General features: G+C 38.1%; 1 protein-coding gene across 7 annotated transcripts in view; it reads right to left on the bottom strand.

Annotated features, from left to right (window-relative positions):
- Positions 1 to 23,089, bottom strand: part of LOC149808497 (protein unc-79 homolog) — a 255,882-nt gene that overhangs the window by 205,650 nt on the left and 27,143 nt on the right. For all 7 annotated transcript variants that reach the window (XM_089978169.1, XM_089978143.1, XM_089978163.1 and 4 more), the window contains exons 8-14: positions 20,849 to 20,978; positions 18,226 to 18,290; positions 10,309 to 10,467; positions 9,063 to 9,277; positions 8,340 to 8,526; positions 6,882 to 6,948; positions 4,442 to 4,479 (exon numbers count right to left, since the gene is read on the bottom strand). In XM_089978169.1, the coding sequence (XP_089834295.1) occupies positions 4,442 to 4,479; positions 6,882 to 6,948; positions 8,340 to 8,526; positions 9,063 to 9,277; positions 10,309 to 10,467; positions 18,226 to 18,290; positions 20,849 to 20,978 (861 nt within the window). The remainder of the gene's footprint in view (positions 1 to 4,441; positions 4,480 to 6,881; positions 6,949 to 8,339; positions 8,527 to 9,062; positions 9,278 to 10,308; positions 10,468 to 18,225; positions 18,291 to 20,848; positions 20,979 to 23,089) is intronic.

Below are 23,089 nucleotides of genomic sequence, written 5' to 3'. Positions count from 1 at the left end.
GGCTAACACTTGGATGGGGGTGTTGTACATGTACCTTGAAACTGAGAGGCAGACAGGGTAATATGCAGGAGACTATTATTAGCCTCTTACTTGCTGTCTTCATGGGGCTTCTTAGAGGATCAAATGGACGGGACATGATGGATTTGGCAGCAGAATTCAAAGAGCCAACCAAATTAGATAATTTTACGTAACACTGCATGATCATATAGAGTACCATGCTATCAGTCACTTCTCTGGTTTTTCAAAGGCACAGACAATGAATGTAGAGTTTCCCTCTGGCTTTACAAAGGTACAGACAAGGGATTTAGAGTCTCTGCATTAAACTTTTCTTATGGATTTGTGCTGATTTGTGCTGGATTTGAATATCTGGTGGCTTTCCATGTGCAAAGAGACTTTCTGCTCATCTTCCTAATTATGTGTTGTAACAGCTGAGTCGACCCTATTACTTGCCATCAATGGCCAATTATAATGTCACATTATGGAGAACTGGTCTGTGCCAAACTTAGACGAGACCATTCTATTCATGGCATTTATTTCAGCCCGGGATTAATGAAATCTCGTCAATTCCATTGTTCAGGGAATGTAGCAGCAACAGTGTTAATGGTAATTAAACAGTCATTGGAATATATAATTTCACCCATGCGTAACCATAAGTGCCTTTAACACATCCTAATATTTGACTGCAACCCAACTGTCGCGGATGGTTGTGGCATTGCAAAATAGTCTGGCTAAATTATCTGAAAGTGTTTTGCTCCTTGACTGACTCCAGAAATAGTGGCATGTGGGAAGCATGGACCAATCCGACATGCTATTTTGTTTTTTAGGGCATGCATAATCATTGCCACCAGATGTCCTTGTCATGGACAACAATGCAGCACTAGGTTAAAACAACTTCCATCCCTTCAGTGACAGTCACAACATACCAGCAGAATCATTGCCATTCATGGAGACAGTACATCAGAATCTTCAACAAATTCAAGAAGGTTCATAGATTCCTACAGCTCTCACCTTATGCAAAGGAAATTCCAGTACAGGTCCTGGAACTACCAAATTTACCAACTGGGAGTAATCAAATTGTCCATTTTGGTAAAAAATGCTCTTTCTGCATGTCTCATGGAACTTACAGGAACAGTTAGAAACACTACATTGATTTTTCAACCACTTTAAAACTCCACAGTACTATCCATTTTTTCTATGTACCAGTTTGGCAATTTTCATTTCATACCTTTTTGAAAAAACACTATGCAGTATCTACCATATACACCTATGTCTTGGCCATTGGCTATTTACAGAAACTGAAGAATATCCCTGATCGAATCAATTCCTTTCCTATTCAAAAACTTCTGCAAACACTTCATAAACATTTGCCGCAGACTACCATTGATAAATGTATTCTACAAAACACTCGTTCTGGTCCTGCCTAGATTCACTCACAATGCCATCCGTGTTACTCTATTTAAGTACATTATTTCTCCTTGCACCTCATGCATTCTTGTAGTTAGGGGAAATGACAGACAAGCTGGTTGTGGACACCCAACTTCAGTTCTCTTGGGTTCAGAACAGTGACATTGGTTTAGTTGTCGAGTTTACACATTACAAACACTCCTAGGGTACCACTTTTGCTAAGTGTCATGCCCCAAAAGTACAAGACCAGTATCCTGTCCCTGCACTGCATCACTATTTACAACTACCAGGGTGGCTTTTGGAACCACTCTTCCTTACCTCTTGGGAAGGGGAGGGGGAGATTTTCCTATAACTAGGCAGTTCAACCAAGCCTTGCGCACATCACTCGTGCAACGTGGTTTAAATCCTCGTTTATTCAAAACTCATAATTTTCAGGATTAGGGCATCATCAGGATGCTAAGCACTGTCTATCAGACAGTAATATTCAGGTCTTGGGTAGGTGCTAGTCATATCCTTTTGAGAAATATATCTGCCTGAGTGATACAATTTCCAATTTGTAATTTGTGCTGACTTCAGGTGGTTTTGCACATTACCAAAGCACTTCCTACTGCCTGGTTCTGCTTTTCAATTTTCTTCTTTCAGGTCTTGTGGATGCACAGACCGCTGCAGACGTCCACATCATATGGAGATTGCACTTCATATGGGTTCATTGGAGAGCACTTCACTTCATATTGGTACATGCAAGACATGACCATCTTAGAACATGTCATTCTTCAGTTTTGGATAGTGTGTGCACAGCTTGGCAGTCTCATGGGTGCACAGACTGATACAGCCATCCACATCATATGGCACTGCTCTTCATATAGGTTTATTGGACAGCACTTCATATGGGTTCATTGAAGGCATGACCATCTTACATCATTCCTCCACTGTAGTTCAGTGGCATGGAATACAAACATTTCTGGATATTGTGTGCCAGTCAACCAAGAAAAGAATTCTAGTGAACTGTGACAATTCTGCAACTGTACTGTTGAAATCATTAACAAAGTCCAACCCAAAATACCTCTTATAATGAAATTTGTTCAAAGACTAATATGGTGTGCTGCCAAAGGACAATTTGTTGTTCAGGCTCGCCATATACCTGGTAGGGATAACCTTACAGCTGATGCTATTTCTCAATTTCAGAACGAGAATTTCCAATACTTGATGCCCAAGCAGATCTAATTCCACCTACAGAGCTGATGCTATTTTGACACAGTGTGTGCAGGACTTGTCGTGTTTATCAGTGTCCAATAATACTAGGTCAGTGTACAGAAATGGCTTCCAGTGTTTGGTGTATTTTTTGGCCATGTCAGGCATTGTTGCGCATGCTTACTCTTTGCTCATACTTTCAGAAGATGTTTTGATTAATTTCACCAGATACTGTCACACCAGGCTGCACCTGCAGTATTCCACAATTTAGTAGTACCTTGCAGGGATTAGATTCCATTACCTACAGGCGGGGCATAGTCCGACAGGCTGCATTGTGTAATTCATGGGATAAAAAGGAACAACATTTCAAATAGTAAGCCCAGATTTCCTATTACATACAGGATGGTGGTGCAGTTGTCAGCTATGTTAAGAGAGGAAGTATTTTCACCTGAGCCGGATTTGTTGCTGCAGTGCATGTGTCTGGTGGCATATTGGGGGGATTCCTGCTATGTGGCGAATTCAGTTCAACCATTGCAGAGCATTTCTTCAGGCAAGTACCCAAGGATTCAAGATTTTCAACAGATAAATCTGTTTTTACTGACCTTGCCATCTTCAAAAATGGACACATTTTGTGCTGGCATCTTCGGGGCTCTCATTTGATATATTTTAATATCAAATTCAATTTGGCATTTTTCCCTAAATGGATACTCATAAGCTATACTAATAAGTAAAGGTCATGCCCATTAGATACTTTTCTTTTACAGTTTTAAATAGGAAATATATAAGAATATTTTCTTCATGCTGGGATCAGCCTAGCTCTATTCCATGAATCTGGGATCAACCCAGAATACACTCTTATGTGGGGATCAGCCTAGCATAGATTTAGTTAAGATGGGATCAGCCCAGAATACATTAGCATGCTGGGATCAGCCTAGCACATAGTCTGCTTAAGCTGGGATCAGCCCATAATACACTTAAATGCTGTGATCAGCCTTTACAGAGTTTACTTGAGCTGGAATAAGCACAGAATATACAATAATGATGGGATCAGCCTAGCATAGATTTACTTGAAGATGGGATCAGCCCAAAAATACTTGAATGCTGGAATCAGCCTAGCACGTATTTTACTTGAGCTGGGATCAGTCTATGGAAGCTGGGATCAGCCTGGATTACACTTTAATGCTGGGATCAGCCTAGCACCAATTATCCTTGAGCTCATATCAGCCTAGAATCCATAATAATGCTGGGATCAGCTTAGCACAGATTTACTTGAAGATGGGATCAGCCCAGAATATACTTGAATGCTGGGATCAGCCCAGCACAGATTTTACTTGAGCTGGATCAACCAGAAGTCAGATAAATAACATTGCTGCACATAAAGATGATGTACTAAATTAGAGTTGAAATGTAATGGACATGCGACACATTAAAGGGATCTTCAATTAAGATTCTGAAAACTTACCTATATACACAATTTTAAGTCAGGTGCAACTACAAACTGCATAGACCCACATCTGCTGTTGCATAATGGACCGACAGAACTGAGTCTATGCAGCTTTTAGGAGTAATCAGTAGAAAAAACAATACAGACCCTAATCTGCTGGTGCATTATGTGATGGCAGATTGGGGGCTCTGTAATTTACAGCTGAAACTGACTTACAAGTAAATTAGATGGAATACATTATGTGAGATTTTCAATAATTTTTAAGTTTACATATCAGGTCTTGCGACAATACACTGATACAATAATGCAATGCAGTTTAACTTCAATCATTCAAACATCAATTACTCAAATACCTGGCATCACACAATTGACTTTGTAAGGTTCCATTGTGGAATAACTTACTTCTGATTTGAGTCGTTCAAGGGCATTTCCAACATTGTCTGAAATATACAGATAAGTAATTATATAAATGAGAAATATTTTAGTATTCTTTTGCTTGCTGTAAGTCATTTAATCATAAGTAAACTTAATACTGTAAATGATTCTAAGGATGCCTATCATTTCACTATTAATAAATATGTTTCCTATTAATTGTTTCCTTCACTATAAACCACAAGATTTTATCATCTCTGAAGTAAGAAAGAAACAGGATTCCAACTTCTAATTTAAAGCTGCAGTTGAAAATGTTCAAGACAAACATCTGAATAACCAATCACCAATCACTCTAAAATAATATCACAAAGACTGGATGGAAAAGTGTACAACAGTCTCTCAAAGAGATTGCTGCTCTGCTGGCAAAAAGATTTAATTGTTACATATTGAAGCTCATTCTGATATTCTTGAGAAACTCCAAAATATAAAAAGTGGTAAGAAAATTATTTTCTTACATATGAGACAATATGTTCAAAACAACTGTAAGTGCCCTAGATAATTCATTATGATGGCCTTGGATATTAAACTATATATCATGGATAGGAAGGAGATCACTCAGTTGGTTAATGTCAAGATATTACCGTATTTTAAGTTTGCTTAAATCTTTAAGTTATTCAGGTGGTATTGTGAAAGGAATTTTTCAGATTGATCAACAATCTGGGTTAAATGATAAAATCCATTTGTGTGTTATGATACTTACATGCCAAAATAACTAAACCTAAGTTAAGACCTCTTGCTTTAGAATCAATGTCAGAGAGCTGACTGTCGATTTGCTCATTGGAATTCAGCTAAATACAAAGTCTGGTCACAATTCACTTGCATATGATAAGTCTCTATGTTCATAAGCTCAATGAAGTACAAATGTGACCTTTGCCATGACCTCAAGGTCGATTTGGTCTGGTTTCAAAACTCCTCCATTCAGAACCAATTAAATATTGCAAGGATTGGTTTAATGAAATACACTTGTAAATTCCACCATTCATGCAAGAGCAGTGATAACAAGATTTTCAGGATGGTATTATCTTCATTAGAATTAGCTATCACATTTTCATGAAAAACATGTACAGGAATAAATACATAAATATTGCAAGGAAGAAATAGTTTTCAAAAAAAAGGTAGGTATAGCCATGCATTCTAGAGAAGTAGCTTTGACAAGATTTCTCAAAACTCTGGGATGCTACACTGGCACCAATTTTATTCTGGTGCAACTACATACAGAGATAAGTGTAGTAGCGACAATCAGTTGTCAGCATGACCATCTGTTAAAGAGGTCCAGTGATGACAAGATTTTCAAGATGGCCACCAGGGCACTATTGTTTAAGGTTTGATCAGCAACCTTAGTTTAGACCAACAATAAAATATCATAAGGAGTATTTACGCAGCAACCACTTGTCACTATGTATATCCAATTGGGTGAAATAAGTTAAAAAATACGCAAAGCATGATTTTCATGGTGTTAACCACAGCAAGAATTTTGGAAGAAAGACCAGCATCTTTTTGCATTTGGGACCAAGCAGACATCATGAGAAATATTTTAAGGAAAATCCTGCGCCATTGGTTTAGGAGAAGCTGCCATGACAAGGTTTTTAATATGACCCCCATGCTGACCATACTCCATGTCAGAATGGCATCATTTTCATTTAGCACCAGCCAGAGATAAAAAATAAAAATCATTTCGTGTAATACCTGTGTTGCCATGGCCATCTGTTTGGGAGAAATAGTGATAAAAATATCTGGTAACCATGCTGGAGGTCTGCTTGGCACATTGTCATTTAGTACCATGCAGACACATTAAGTCTTTTTGCAAAAATCTCATTTAGGAATGATAATTGAGACTGGTACTATCTCATTTAGGAATGATAATTGAGACTGGAACTATCTCATTTAGGAATGATAACTGAGACTGGTACTATTTCATTTAGAAATGATAAGACACCATTTGAAGTTCTTTACCATAAGCCAAATGTTAGTATGACCATCTGTTCAGGATGAGTATTGATAGCAAGGTTCTCTGGACTGAATGTCTGAGGGCAAGTACATGGGTACCATTTTTATATAGGACCAATTAGACATAGTACAAAATCTTCTAGTGAAAAACCCATGTTAATATGACCATCCACTCAGAAGAAGTAGTGAAAATAAGATTTCAAGATGGCCACTATGTCATACATATTGGATGCCCATGTGGCACCATTTTCGTTTAGGACCAGCTGGACCGTGGAATGAATTTATGTTTAAAGTTTAAATGCAATCCTCCAAGCAGTTTAGGAGGTGTAAACAAGCACAGGATGCTAGATGATAGACAACAGACAAACGGCCACTGCTGAAGACTTTCTGGTATATGACCAGTAGAACTTTTTAAAAAAATACAAAATTAAAATATTCAAAAATAATCTGTACACCATCTTACCATCTGGAAGGTAGGCTGTAGCATCAAACCACTGAAAAAGCATTCCCAGCAAGCGACCAAGTATCTCCTACAACAGAAATTTTAAAAATACTTACAAAAGAGGTTATGTGTTTGAGTACCAACGGGAAGACTTTATACAGATCAATACTTTATCATCAAAGAAAATGATACATGCTTTTCAAGGCATGTTTGGTTTTATACATTAATGGAAATATACATGTATACATGTACTTAGATTTGTGTGGAGTAGCTGAGAATGAATTTTCATGAATCCTTACAATCAATTATGTAATTTTATCATTTGTGAAGTACAATATAAATTTATATCCATCAGTCATAAGACCAGTATCTTTTCTCACAAATATAACAGAAATCTGGTGCATTTGCAAATTTTATTGTTCTTTATCTTGATCTGGTTGTATTGGATCAATTCGCTCAAGTTAGCTGACACCTGGTAGTATCATGACATCCTGATATCGTGGCAAAATGTCTAACATAATTGTCATGGTTACAACTGAGGCAAATCAATGATGTGATGGAATCAAGATAATATTCTTCTCTTTAAATGACAATTGGGTGAAAATAATAATATTATGCAAGGTATAGCACTGAGAAAAGGAATTCCCAGCTTCCAACTGATATCATTTTCCTCCTACTCAAGTGAGGTATAACGTCCATCATGTTACAGCTGTAACATCCAAGTCAATAATTAGATTTGTCAAGTGAGACATCATGTCCTTCATGTTACAGCTGTAACATCCAATTTAATACTTAGATTTGTCAAGTGAGACATAATGTCCAACATGTTACAGCTGTGACATCCAAGTCAATAATTAGATTTGTCAAGTGAGACATGATGTCCATCATGTTACAGCTGTAACATCCAAGTCAATACTTTGATTTGCCAAGTGAGACATGATGTCCTTCATGTTAATGCTGTAACATCCAAGTCAATACTTAGATTTGTCAAGTGAGACATGATGTCCTTCATGTTGTGCTGCAACATCCAAGTCAATACAAGTGAGGCAAATGTTTTGGAGGAGAAGCCATAACAAACTTGATGTAACAGATGTTGGAGGGACAACAGTGGAATGGCCATTGCATAAGCTCATATAGTCTGAATTACAAAGATTTTAATCCAATGCATCATGACTCCTCTTAGGTAATCCAAAAGCAGAAAATAAGACAGCTCAAAACTATTGATAAAAATTCATTCTTGCTGTGACTTAAAATAGATTTGAAAGGATTCTGTATCTCTATGCCTCAAATGTGAACACTGCCAACAATGATGCCACTATCACAGCCATCTTTAATGCTGTAAGAAATTGATACTGATTGTATGTTTGCTATCCACTAATGCAGGCAACGAAATCAAATTCCTCCACCAAAGCATAGAAGATGCAACAAAACTAGTCTCTAAAGCAAACTCCCCAGTGACTATGATGCCAATTTACTCACAATAGGGATATCATCCTTTGGTTTACATAGCTCCACCAACAACCAAATTCCATAGCGACTCAACAACTTTCGCTCTCCTGCGTCCTCCACTTCAAATATATCATCTTCTTCACCAATGCGATGACGTAGCTCCTCACCCATTTCCAATGATCGTTTGGACTCTAATGGCTGTGCCTCTTTCAGTAAGCTGTAACATTTGATCAGAAGTAACAAATAATCTGTTTTAAGTTGACAACTGGAATGTTTGAAGAAACATCACATGTACCAAAATCTGCAATTTTATATATTATTTGATTTTTTTTTTAAATTTACATTTATTTGTGAAGTATGAAATCATAAAACATGTGAATTATATGACGAAGTCAAATTTTAATAACAAAGTTGATATGCTGTAGACAATTGTATGAGAGACAGAAAATTTAACAGGCAGAACTAGTATAACAACCATGACACAGCAAAACCAGTTTCAACTGGAATTCCATTAAAAGTGCCTTGTACAAGCAACTCAAAAAAGACAAATTAAAGCCAAATGAGTCAGTTTTCATGATGGATAAGACAAGTTCCAAACTTAAGAAATTTTTATTCATCACTAAAACAAAAGCCTTTTACGAAAATATAAAACCTACCGAAGGACTCTTGAGTCTACATCAGTACTTCTAAGCTCTGAGGGAATTGTTTTATAAGTAAGGAATGAGATAAACACTGTAAGCAAATTAATTATACCTGATAATAGCATCCATGAGATATCTCTGCATCTCAGGTGTGCAGGACCAAATCACCGGAATGCTCAGGTGATACACATGCTTTACACCCTGCTGACCAGTATGATGGGCCTCATGACAACTCTGACAGTAGCGAATGGGACGATTGCCATTAAAACTAGCACACTCAATGGAGAAGCATGTTGACAATGTTGTGTTATTTTTAGATTTACAATTCTGAAATATGAATAAAATAGTCAACAAAATATTATTTAATATTTGATACATTATGTCCTTAAGGTAAAATTATACTCATAAATGGATGATAAGGTTTAGATGGAAAGTTTAATAAAATAAAAAAATTCTCAACCTTATAATTCTTGACAGAAACTGATAACAAAGAAATAATTTAATAAACTGAACATTTACCTCTGTTAAACATGAATTTAATCACGCAAGTCATTTCACAACATACCACAAAATAGTCTAAGCATGCAAGGTTTTCAGACTAACATATCACTCAGACACAAAAGATTTATACCCTGCAATCAGATTTAGCAATCTGTAACACTATTTACTAAGATGGTTCCTTTTCAAATTAAACTAACTTGTAGGAAAATGTATACCTGGCAAACTTTAAAAACATTCTGACCTAATGTATATACTCGCTTACAAGATCAGTCCAAAAGCAAACTGTACAGACCCATGTCTGCCATCACATAATGTGCTGGCAGATCTGGATCTGTGCAGTTTGTTAGGAGCAATCAGTAGAAAAACAATATAGGCTGTGATGTGTAGGCACATTATCCTAGGGAAGATCTGCATCTTTGATGTTTGCACCTTGACTTATACAATGTGTCATGGAGCTTCAGTATTGACTACAATCCAGTCATCAATTTATTTAAAAACAAAGAATTTCTGGATGTAAATAGTAAGAGTAGCCTTCTGCCTTAAACCCCATAAAAAGGTTGTCAGACTATACAAAATATGTTGATAAATTAAAATAATAAACACTGGATAAACTTGGCAAACAAATTAGCTACTATGCTTAACTTTGTTACAGTTAATGAATTTACATCAGAAACAGAAAAGAAGGAAATATATTATCTATTAATATGATAAAATTTTATCTTACAAATAATTCTCCCATAATATTTTATTGAACAAAGACTAATGAAACATTTTTAGTTTAAACTGTAGGAAATGTGTTCTTAACAACATAGTCTTATTTTCCCATAACAATAAACAAAATCCCTTATTGCTCTTACCTTGTTCTCACATATTGTTGAGACATGAGACATGGGCAGTAAAATATCCATCATATATTCACTGTGGTCCTTTCTCAGCACATCAGCACAGTCACTGCATATATACAGGGGTGGAGGTTTGTCCCGAGAATGGATAGCCAGAGCAGGGTTCAAACACATCTGCAGAGAAGAAAATCTGATTAGTTGCTCTAAAATGAAGTCGGTGAAAATTAAATTTCAGGGAAAAAATAAATACTTTTAGTGTCGACAAATTAGACTAATTGGATCTAAATAATTCATGAATACAGATTAAAAAATGGCTCAGTGAATATGTTTTCCCTGCAACTATGATAAAGTTATTGTACAACTAGAATCTTTTGCAAAAATCCTAAGATAAAATCCTACTGTTGCCATTGGATCAATGCTTACTTCAATATAGGGCAGAAATCTAATCTGAGGAACAGATGTGCAGTCAAACTTGAGAAACTGGACCTTGGAAAACTGGTCTTAATGCCAATGGTGATTTATTACAATTCTGTGGTCATAAACTAAGTAATAGAAGGAAGGAAAACCAGCAAGTTTTGTAAAACTTAACAAATAATTTAATTATCAGTTATAAATGAAAATGTGAAAGCAACTTACAGTATTGTGAAATGAAACTAAAATAATCCTGAATGTCATATTATATGAAAGTCCAAAATAATGAACAGTTTAGCATAATTTTCAGAACCAGAAATGTACTGGTCCGCCAAGAATGACTGACGCTGTCAAAATGGCATTGTCCAGACCTCCGCAGAATAGTTCACAATAGTTCCAGAATAATATTATAGTCCAAGAACTAAGCACTTTCTATGTCCACTGAATAGTCCAAACAAAATGTTTTTCCACTCAAATAATATCTAAGTACACCATAAAACATGTCTGCAGACTTGAGTTTACAACAGGAACATAAGAAATAAGAATGACTCCAAAATTGGAAGGAATCTGATTGCTCAGATCTCCCTTTATATGTACCTTCAAGACTCTGTTATGACTATATGTTGCAATAAACCCCATGTGACAGGTCTTAGTACTCAATCTAATATTTGAAAATACCTATTCTTGTGACCTAACTCATCTAATATGAGTTACCTTAATCCTACGATACCACCTGACCAATCTGCCCAATGGGAAAAAGCCCCAATCTTGTAAACATATTTACTAATAATTCCATTATTTATAACTATTAAGATGTATGCACATATCTATTTATGGATCCAATGCCATTTTATGTTTTTTAACCCTTTACTTCATAGAATGTATGGCTTTGTATGCAGTTGATGTAAATGTACCAAAGTTACACAGTGCAGTGCACTATAAACAGAACACCTGTTACCTATGTGGCTCCATACACACAGGCCTACCAGTTAACTGTTACAGCAATGTAGCAGATGTTACATTCAACATCAATTTTAACAATTTTACATTTTTGGTACACATCTATCATGTACAGAATGATTAAAGAGTAAATCTGATCATTATAGTTGTATAATTATTTGTCAGGAAGAATTTTTTATGTGCTTTAAACTCTTGAGAGAACTCATTCACTGTCAAGCCAGTGAAGCCGTGTGACCAACCGATGCTGCCATTTCTCATACTCAAAATTTACCAGTTCTTTGTCTACATCTACATCAGGGGACCCTGAGTGGCCGAGTGGTCTAAAGCACTCACCATTCCATCTCACCTATGTCTGTGTGGGTTCGAGTCTTGGGCTCAGCTAACATGGGTACATGAGAAAGCTTGCCAGTAGCTTCTTATGGGTCGGTGGTTCTTCCCTGGGTTTTCCAGGGTTCTTCCTCCACCAGTTATACTGGCTGCCATGTATAGCTTATCTTGTGCTGAAAAATGGTGTTAAACCCTACAACAACAACAACAAAGTCTACATCACTAAATCACCTGAATTTGATAAAGTATAAAAACTATATATATCAACATCAGAGCCTTTACCTATGTTACTAAAGCTTTAATACTCGTGATTCTAATTGTGCAAACTCCAGAAAGTACTGAACAAAATCTGCCACCTCCATTTACAGAGTGGAATATCCAACTTTAAATAGCAGATTACGACTAGAGTTTAAACAGGGACCACGTGATCTGAGGTAATGGTGATTCACATCAATGATTGTTGTCTCTAATAGGGGGTTTTCCCCCAAAGGTAGTGCTATGAAAAACAGCTCAAAATGGCTGATGTTTACAGTGGGTGTCCAAACATGCTTCCATGAAAATGGTGTAGAGGCATCCAAAGGCACTTCCATGATAATGGGGTAGATGTGTCCAAAGGCACTTCCATGAGAATGGGGTAGAGGTGTCCAATGGAGCTTCCATGAGGTAAAATGTTAATATCCTAAAATAGACCCTATGCATGTACGAAACAGAGATACAGATAATCACTACAATTTACAGCCATGAATAAAAATTTAAAAAAATATAGCTAAAATCATGTATCTGAAGTTACAAAAAATATAGATATACAAAACAGATTAGGGTCTATGTTGTTTGTTTTCCTGATTACCCATAACAAACTGCACAGACCCAGATCTGCAGTACATAATGTGACAATAGATCTGGGTGGTGCAGTTTTGTTGATGGGCTCAACTTTATAAGTGAATATATATGGTAATACATCCTAGGGTTGTCATCGCTGGGGGCAGATGTGGGAGATAAGCACCCACTTCCCTTGGAAATCTCCTAATGGCTTGCATCTGATCGAGCCTCTGACAACCAAATCCAGCTCCAGGCCTTCAAGAGTGGCGGAACCTGTTTAAACTGACTGGAGAAGGGATGACAGGCAAGTTTCTGGCGCCTCAAAACCAGATGCTTCGGGCAGATGGGGCTCGTTAACCTTGGGTGTTCGCCCATCTAGGAGAAGGTAAACTCCAATTTCAAACCTTCACTGCCTTGCGACTATACCCTCTCATTGGAAAGGCTAAGGGAGTAAACCCCAACAGAAAATCCGGAGACGGAGTCCCTAAGGCAACTTGGCATTGATTTCAGTGTCATCTCATCAACTCCTGCAACACAGCTGGTGCCATGATGTATCGGCTTGTCCTTTCCCTTGGATCCATCAGCTGCATGGAGAGGGGGGGATCAGCTGCATGGGCAACAGTTGATTCTCCATATCACCCTGCCCAGGCTTGCGCCCTGGAGAGGACAATCCAGCTTCACTCCACAGCGTCGACACAACACAGGAAGCAGCAGTTTACCGGTTATAAGTCACCACTTGACTGGCATAGAGCCAGATGCCAGGGGTTGCTTCTGATGGTGGGAGAGACCAACATGTTTCACTGGACAGCTACCGCCGCCTCAAACTGGGCAGCCCCCAGCCAATAAGGTGCCGTCCGCCACAGTTCACCTGCCTTGCTGGGTGCATAAGGCTTAAGGTACACGAGTACCTAACAAGCGGACTGCAACTACTGCACCAAGAAATAACAAAATAAAAATAAAACAGAAGACTTCAGTCCTCAAGCTAGGTACCTGGAATGTCTGGACCATGCTGACTGGGCTTTTGGATGATCTCCAGACAATCAGTGATGTTCGAAAGACTTCAGTCATCAACGACGAACTTGCAAGGCTCCAGGTTGACATCGTCTCACTACAGGAGACACGACTACCAGATTCTGGGTCCCTCAGAGAAAAGAACTACACATTCTTCTGGCAAGGAAAGAGCGCTGATGAAGCCAGAGAGTTTGGTGTTGGATTCGCTGTCAGGAACACTCTGCTGGGGATGATAGAACCCTGCCAACAAGGAAATGGAAGACTGCTATCCCTCCGCCTCCACACCACAAACGGGCCTGTCAACCTGATCAGCGTTTACGCTCCCACACTAAGATCCTCCACAGATACCAAGGGTGAGTTTTACGATGAGTTAAACTCGCTCATCGACAAAATTCCCAAGGAAGAGAACTTGATTTTGCTGGGTGACTTCAATGCTAGGGTGGGTGCCGACCATGACTCTTGGCACTCCTGTCTTGGCAAGTTTGGCGTTGGGAAGATGAATGAGAATGGGCAGCGCCTTCTAGAGATGTGCTTGTACCATGACCTCAGCATCACCAATTCATTCTTTCAGACAAAGCCACAGCACAAAGTGTCTTGGAGGCATCCCCGGTGTAAACACTGGCACCAGCTGGATTTGATCATTACAAGACGGTCAGCCATAAAGGGTGTGCTTCTTACCCGTACCTTCCATAGTGCTGACTGCGACACCAACCACTCGCTGGTGTGCTGCAAAATGAAGCTTCAGCCAAAGAAGATCCACTGCTCTAGGCAAGAGGGTCAACCACGCATTGATGTGAGCAAGACATCATATCCGGACAAGGCTGAGGAATTCACCTATGCTCTTTCCAAGACGTTTGATTCAGAACCCCCCAACGGCAGTGCCAAAGAAAGATGGGATCACATCAGAGAGACTGTATACAGCACAGCCACATGGATCTTTGGTAAGAAGCAATCAAAGAACAATGACTGGTTTGAGGCTAACTCTGCCACACTCATGCCAGCCATAGAAGAGCGTTGCAGTGCTCACCTGCAATACAAGCGATCCCCCTGCCAGAAGACACTACAGGCATACAGTTTACCAGAAGCAACGTGCAGAGATTAGCACGGCAGCATGCCAATGAATACTGGCTTCAGCTCTGTCAATGTATCCAGTCAGCAGCAGATATTGGAAACATCAGAGGCATGTACGATGGCATAAAGAAAGCAATGGGTCCCATGAAGAAACTGACAGCACCACTGAAGTCTGCCACAGGCGATACCATCCACAACAAGGGCAAGCAGATGGAGCATTGGGTGGAATACTACTCCAAACTGTACTCCAAAGAGAACCACGTGACCAATGACGCCCTCAATGCCATTGAAAACCTCCCTCTCATGGCCGAACTGGACGAGAAACCTACTGTAGATGAACTAAAGAAGGCCTTAGAGAAACTGTCCCTAGGTAAAGCCCCCGAGAAGGATGGCATCACAGCAGAACTCATCAAGTGCAAATGTAGCGTGCTGCTCACACACCTGCATGACCTCCTCTGCCAGTGCTGGGACAAGGGTGCAGTGCCTCAGGACATGAGAGATGTTAACATCATAACCCTGTACAAGAACAAGGGCGACAGAAGCGACTGCAACAAGTACAGAGGCATATCACTTCTCAGCATTGTGGGTAAAGTGTTCGCACACGTCATCCATAACAGACTGCAGACGCTTGCTGACAGAATTTACCCAGAGTCGCAGTGCGGGTTCCGCGCAGATAGGTCCACAATCGACATGACCTTCTCTGTCAGGCAACTGCAGGAAAAATGCAGAGAAGAACACAGACCCCTCTTCCAGGCCTTTATAGACCTCACCAAGGCATTCAATCTGGTCAGCAGAGACGGACTCTTCACAATCCTGGCGAAAATTGGTTGCCTGGCGAAAATTGGTTGGCGAAAATTGGTTGCCTGGCGAAAATTGGTTGCCTGGCGAAAATTGGTTGCCCTCCAAAGCTGCTAAGCATGATCCAGTCCTTCCACGATGACATGAAAGGCACAGTGCAGCACGATGGCTCAACATCCGACCCCTTTGACATCCGCAGTGGAGAGAAACTGGGCTGTGTCCTTGCCCCCATGCTCTTCGGCATCTTCTTCGCAGTCCTGCTCAAGCACGCCTTTGGGACGTCCACAGAAGGGATTTACCTGCACACACGATCAGATGGCAGACTGTTCAACCTGGCACAACTGAAGGTAAAGAGCAAAGTGCGTGAAGTAACCATCAGGGACATGCTCTTCGCAGACGATGCTGCTCTAGCCACCCACACAGAAGCTGAGCTTCAGCGCGCGATGGCCCGCTTTGCTAAAGCATGCGATGAGTTTGGGTTAACCATAAGCCTAAAGAAAACAAACGTGATGGTTCAGGACACAGACCCCCCCAAGCATCATCATCAACAACTATGAACTTGAGGTGGTGAGTCAGATCATGTACCTCGGGTCTACCATCACCAACAACCTCTCGCTCAATGCTGAGCTCAACAAGCAGATCAGAAAGGCATCAACAACTCTCTCCAGGTTGTTGCAGAAAGTGTGGAACATTAGCATGCTGACCATGAACACTAAGATCACCGTGTACCGTGCATGCGTGCTAAGCACTCTCATGTACGCCAGTGAAACCTGGACTCTGTATGCCTCACAAGAGAAAAGACTGAGCACCTTTCACATGTGATGCCTCCAACGCATACTCGGGATCACCTGGAGCAATCGAGTAACAAACAACGAGGTGCTCAAGCATGCCAAGATTCCCAGCATGATCACACTCCTCCACCAACGCCACATCAGATGGCTGGGCCATGTACGTCGGATGGATGATGGACAGATCCCCAAAGACATCCTTTATTTGGAACTCGCCTCTGGCAAAAGGTCAATCGGACGACATGAAAGCCCTTGATATCGATGTCAACACCTGGGAAGAGCTTGCTCTAGACAGATCAAGCTGGCAACATGCTCTGATCACTGGTCTGAAAGCCAGAGAGGACAAGCAATGCTTGCTAGCTGATGAAAGACGATCGCAGAGGAAGAAGAAGCAACTCCAACCAACACCAGATGCAAACTTCAAGTGCAGCAGGGACTGCCACTCCCGCATTGGACTACTTAGCCACAGCAAATGCTGCACAACCACCAACCGGGACATCTCTCATGGGTGCAGTTCCATCATCTCTTGAGACTAACGGATGCCAACAACAACATCCTACCACTGTTGGTATTAAGTGATCTTTAAGGCATAAAAAGTCAAATATCCAAGCATAAACCACTGATCATGCATGGATGACCATATTCCCTTGTGTATGAAACAAGTGACAGAAAATGTATACAACACTGAAACGATAGAGTAGATATCTATACTACAGAATAAATATCTATACTACAGAGTATATATCTATATTACAGTGTAAATATCTATATTATGGTGTAAATATTTATATTACAGAGTAAATATCTATAATACAGTGTAAATATCAATACTACAGAGTAAATATCTATATTACGGTGTAAATATCTATATTACAGAATAAATATCTATATTACGGTGTAAATATCTATATTACAGAATAAATATCTATATTACGGTGTAAATATCTATATTACAGAACAAATATCAATATTACGGTATAAATATCTATACTACAGAGTTAATATCTATATTACGGTGCAAATATCTATACTACAGACCAAATACCTGTACCACAGAGTAAATATCTATACTACAGTGTAATAATCTAAACTACAGAGTTAATATCTATATTACGGTGCAAATATCTATAATACAGAGTAAATATCTATACTACAGTGTAATAATCTACTCTACAGAGTAAATATCTATACTACAGTGTAATAATCTGTACTACAGAGTTAATATCTATATTACAGTGTAATAATCTATACTACAGAGTAAATATCTATACTACAGTGCAAATATCTATACTACAGACCAAATACCTATATTACAGAGCAAATATCTATATTACGGTGTAAATATCTATACTACAGAGTAAATATCTATATTACAGTGTAATAATCTATACTACAGAGTAAATATCTATACTACAGTGCAAATATCTATACTACAGACCAAATACCTATATTACAGAGTAAATATCTATATTACAGAGTAAATATCTATATTACGGTGTAAATATCTATACTACAGAGTTAATATCTATATTATGGTATAAATAGCTATAATAAAGAGTAAATATCTATATTACAGTGTAAATGTCTATACCACAAAGTAAATATCTCTATTACAGAGTAAATATCTATACCACAGAGTAATAATCTATACTACACAGTAAATTAAGTGCTCTTTCTCTCTCTCATTATGTGAGGCAGCATGGTCTGACAGTTGTAAATACCTGTAAGTTAAATAACTGAAATGTACCTTCACTGCTTGGCAATTACCAGAATTGACACAATTTTCCCTCTGACATAGAACAGGTGGCCAGGCTACCAAAGAAAGAAACAAACTGATAACAATATAATTGGGAAAATTAAAACTTAATTGACAGATGTCTTCATAAATGACACATAATTAGGAATACTTTAAACATTAGTAAGCAATCTTAATGACAATTCTGTTAAATTTATATTTGTTGTTGTTGTTGTTTTAGGGTTTAACGCCATTTTTCAGCACACGATAGGCTATACATGGCGGCCAGTATTAATGTAAATTTATATTGCATGATATGTTCGATTAATAGGTAAACTGGACATCCTGCAAACATACTCTGCAATCAGCAAATAAGCATCATAATGTATGTCTTTTATTTTCTTCTCTTTCACATTAACATCATTTCTAACAACCACCACTCCAACACCACCCCATTTTCCCTGGTTCATCAACAAAACAGCAACTCACATCCTAATGTTCAAAGTCTGTATTGTAAAATGTTAAAACAGTACAGCAGATTATTTCGTACTGTATCAAAAAAAGAGATCTTTGTGCATGGGTGGGTGGGTAGGTAAGTAGGAAGGCAGATATGTGTTTGTACATAAATATACACTTATGTAGTAGACGGCTGGACAAGCCTAACACTATATGCCGTTTCCATACTTATTGTATTTACCATATATGTTGGGACACTGCATTTGTTTGGACACATTAATTAATTTTTAAAGTAATTTTTTTTGTGCACTGTATGTTCTGGGACACATCGTCTTTTCGAGTTGTAAGTTGTGGGACACCTTTTAAATCATTAGAAAATTACTTGTCAGAAAATGCACAGTAACTGAAATATTATTGCAAAAAATATAAAACTGCGTACTTGAGATAAAACTCTTTAACCCACTGCAGCCTCATCTCATCACGACCTTTCTCCTACACACATATGATCAATTCTTTTGGTGCATGAATCTATTTATAGCTTTCTCATGCCTTGAAAAATTATCATTCGAAGCAACACATCACATCAAGTGGAAACTGCAAGAACTAGATTGTTTATAAATCTGTACCAGTCATGCTAATTCTCACACTTTAACCCCCATCTTATCATCAGTCTGTACAGGAATGCAATCAAAGTACACTAGAATTTCATCCATGTTAATAATCATCTTCTATTCTGGCCTTCATGAAGCACTATATCGTGTCCCTTTAAAAATTGTCCCATCATTTCAATTTATTTTCAAGATTCCTGTGAATACCAGTGAAAAGGAACCAAAGTTAGCTACCTTATCTCTGCCATCTTTGTATATTAAAAAGAAAAAAATCCCCATATTTAAAAGAATCCAAAGTAACAAAATAACCTTTGTATATTGATATCCTTTACAGAAAAAAAAGAGAAAAAAACACAACTTCAAAATATTCAAAGCTGGAAGTCAGCTTCCTTTATAATTAAAATAACCTTTGTCTTTGATGTCCTGTTGGTAAGTTCACACAATGAGTTTACTGCTTGCTGCCAGTTGTGTTTATTCACCACCTGGACTTATGTTTGCTTGGCATCTGTAGTTACAATTATTACAAATGGACACTGATGTTTGTGGGTAAATAGTATACGCTGCAATAACTTGCTTTAATGATACTATTTTGTAACCCATGCTTGCATATAATGATTTTTATTTGCAAGATACTATCATATAGTTGACCTGGATATAATTCAGTCTTGGTTACTTTGCATCTAACACAATGTCTTTTATGAATGGCAGTTGTCTTCACCGATCGGTTGATTAATTCCCTCTTGCTTTCTACTTTGTTGGATCCAGTTTTCAGTCGGATAACACATTCAAACGTTTGAGTACAACCAAACGTGATTTGTTTCTCAATGTTCATGTCAATGAACAATGTGTTGTGCGTTATCAGACATAAGCAATACATGCTACTGTATGGAAGCCTATGCTACATATATGGAGTTCATGGATATATTTTATTCTTTAATGCTCATGATAAAAAAAAGGAATAAATGATGACAATACAAGGTAAGTTTCTTACAGTTTATTATCAAATAAGCATTTTTTCTATTTTATTGCAAAGTGCTGGGGGGGGATATTTAAAAAAATAAATATTTTGTTTCTTAAGTCTTGGGACATATGACCTAGGTGAAAAAGTTTCACCATAAGTTCTGGGACAGGAAAAAAAAAAATTATTGTATCATGTCCCAATATATATGGTAAATACAGTAAGTCAGTGACATACACCTCCCTTTAAATGCGTGGTGACAATATGCCAACAGAAAGTGATTTTTTCCAAAGTATAAACACATTACCAAACATCAAATTTTCAATATGAGCATCACACTTGCATTAAATTGCAGTGCTTAGTAACATATGTGTTATGTAATGGCATATTTATAACACTCATTGCAGTGTAAAATTGATGTGCTGATTAGCATATGTGTTATATAAGGGTATATTGATAACATTCATTGCAGTGTTAAACTCCAGCACTGATTAACATGTGTTATATAAGGGCATATTTTGCAGTGATAAATTGCAGTGCTAATTAACACGGGTTATATCAGGGCATATTTATAACAATTACTGCACATGTTGTGTTATAAAAGAATGTCTACCTGAGTATTTATAATGGATTCCACGTCTATCTGACAAAGAGGGGTTCAGCTGCGGCCAGTAGTAGAACAGCAGATTAGCAGCAGGTGCCCTTGCTGAAGGGGGTCCATATGCAATAATGCTCAGTATATCCTGTTGAAAGAAAGGACACAATGAATTACATCTTCCACTATGTCTACAGTGTTTTGGGTACCTTAACAATATAAAGAATTCAAAAATTGCTACATGAATATACTACTTAAAACAGCAAAAGAAATAAGGAGAATGAGTGACAAATAATAATTCCACTACGTTAATATGTCATACATAGCACCTGTCCTCCTTATCTGTTTACCATGCTGTCTCAGTAGTAAGTATACCAGAATAGTGGCAAAAAGCATGCAGGACCAAATATTACCATTGGATAAACATGAGTTGGCTACTGCAGTGCATCCCTGTGCAAGGGCAAGGGACTCTCTACCACAAAAATTATGTGCTTTCAAATTCTGCCATCCAATCAGCCCAGCTAGGCTACTGTAGTGTGTGTCCTTTGCAAGGCACTTTACACCAGTGCATCAGCACTTAAAACCATGCTTGTATTGCTGTTCTGTCAAACAACAAACAAATCCTCTTATCTCATTAACTACCAGTCTGACAAATAGCCAATTACACCAACTGTTGTCTGGTGTAAGCCTTTAACTACCAGTATCACCAAAAGCCAATTACACCAACTGTTGTCTGGTGTAAGCCTTTAACTACCAGTATGACCAAAAGCCAATTACACAAACTTTTGTCTAGTGTAAGCCTTTAACTACCAGTATGACCAATAACCAATTACACCAACTGTTGTCTGGTGTAAGCCTTTAACTACCAGTATGACCAATAACCAATTACACTAACTGTTGTCTGGTGTAAGTCTTTAACTACCAGTATGACCAAAAGCCAATTACACCAACTGTTGTCTTGTGTAAGTGACTGCAAGTAGTATAACAGTCATGTCTTGAAAGACCACTGCCAAATGTTAGAACCTGTCAAGAGAGACCAGCTGTCTTGACAGACCATTATTACAAGACACATTCTACTATATTGCATAATACTGTTGACCATGTTGAGCAGATATTGAAAAGGTCTGAAAAAGTAGGTTGGAATATAGAGTGTGTATAGCAACTTTAAGCTCTGACACCTCAAGAAGAATTTGTTGCATTCAGCTTAAAAATCTTAAATTAGCTTGTTAAAATCATCTGTATAATTGAGAAAAAAATTTGCAATAAGGAAAGATTTTCTTGTAGATATCGATATGATGGCAGCTAATAGTAGACTCTTAGTTATTTTGTGGTTGTTGCTGCTCTTGCTATGTCACTGCAGATGATGATAACAACATGAATTTGATATCAAATGTAACTTGTTTACATCCATCTTTGCACACATATTTTCTCATCACAGAAGTTTAAATAAATTTATGAAATATGCATGTTAAAATTGGTTTCTAAGCCTTCATTTTCATTGTGCAGAACATTAATGGATGTGTGAACAATGGTATTTACAGCACATGATAGGCTATATATGGTGGCCAGTATTTTGTAGGAGGAAGAACCTGGAAAAAACCATTGTCCAACAGGAAGCTACATGCAAGCTTTCTCACAAACCCACAACGGTCCAGCCAAGACTCAAACTCATGTAGACACAGATGAGATGTGTAAGTGATCTCCAGAGGTGAAAGCCTTAAACCACTCAGCCACCATTGGCAATGTGTATATATAGAGACAGACAGACAGACAAACACACTAACATACACACATTGTCAGCTCTCATTACCTCATTATGATGTCAGTCATCACACCAAAAAAGCAAATGGATGGGAAGCAATATATTCAATGGTAAGTTTGATCTTTATAATCGAATATGCAGCCTCCAAGACCAATAAAAACGTCCAAGCAACAGACCTGCATGTTCCCTAATACACTGTTAAGTACAAGACTACTGTCATTCCAAGGAAGTTCACTTCTGCTATGTGCATGTTAGTGGACACTATATATGACTGCTAGAAAATTAGTTTCAAATATAAGAAAATAAATCTGAAATTCAATAAATGGGTATGAAATGAATAATTAGGATAAAACAAGTCTTATATTTTCAGCACATTCTTGTCTCTGATAAATACTGGCTTGATGATGATGATAAATCAATGATAGTATTACCTCTAAATCAGGGGCCCCAAGTGACCAAGTGGTCTAAAGCACTCACTGTTCTGGATCACTGCCATC

This window comes from Sinohyriopsis cumingii, chromosome 1 (assembly GCF_028554795.1).
Source record: "Sinohyriopsis cumingii isolate HCF-2022 chromosome 1, ASM2855479v2, whole genome shotgun sequence".
NCBI classification, from domain to species: Eukaryota; Metazoa; Mollusca; class Bivalvia; order Unionida; family Unionidae; genus Sinohyriopsis; species Sinohyriopsis cumingii.
This window is presented reverse-complemented; position numbering and strand designations above follow the sequence as displayed.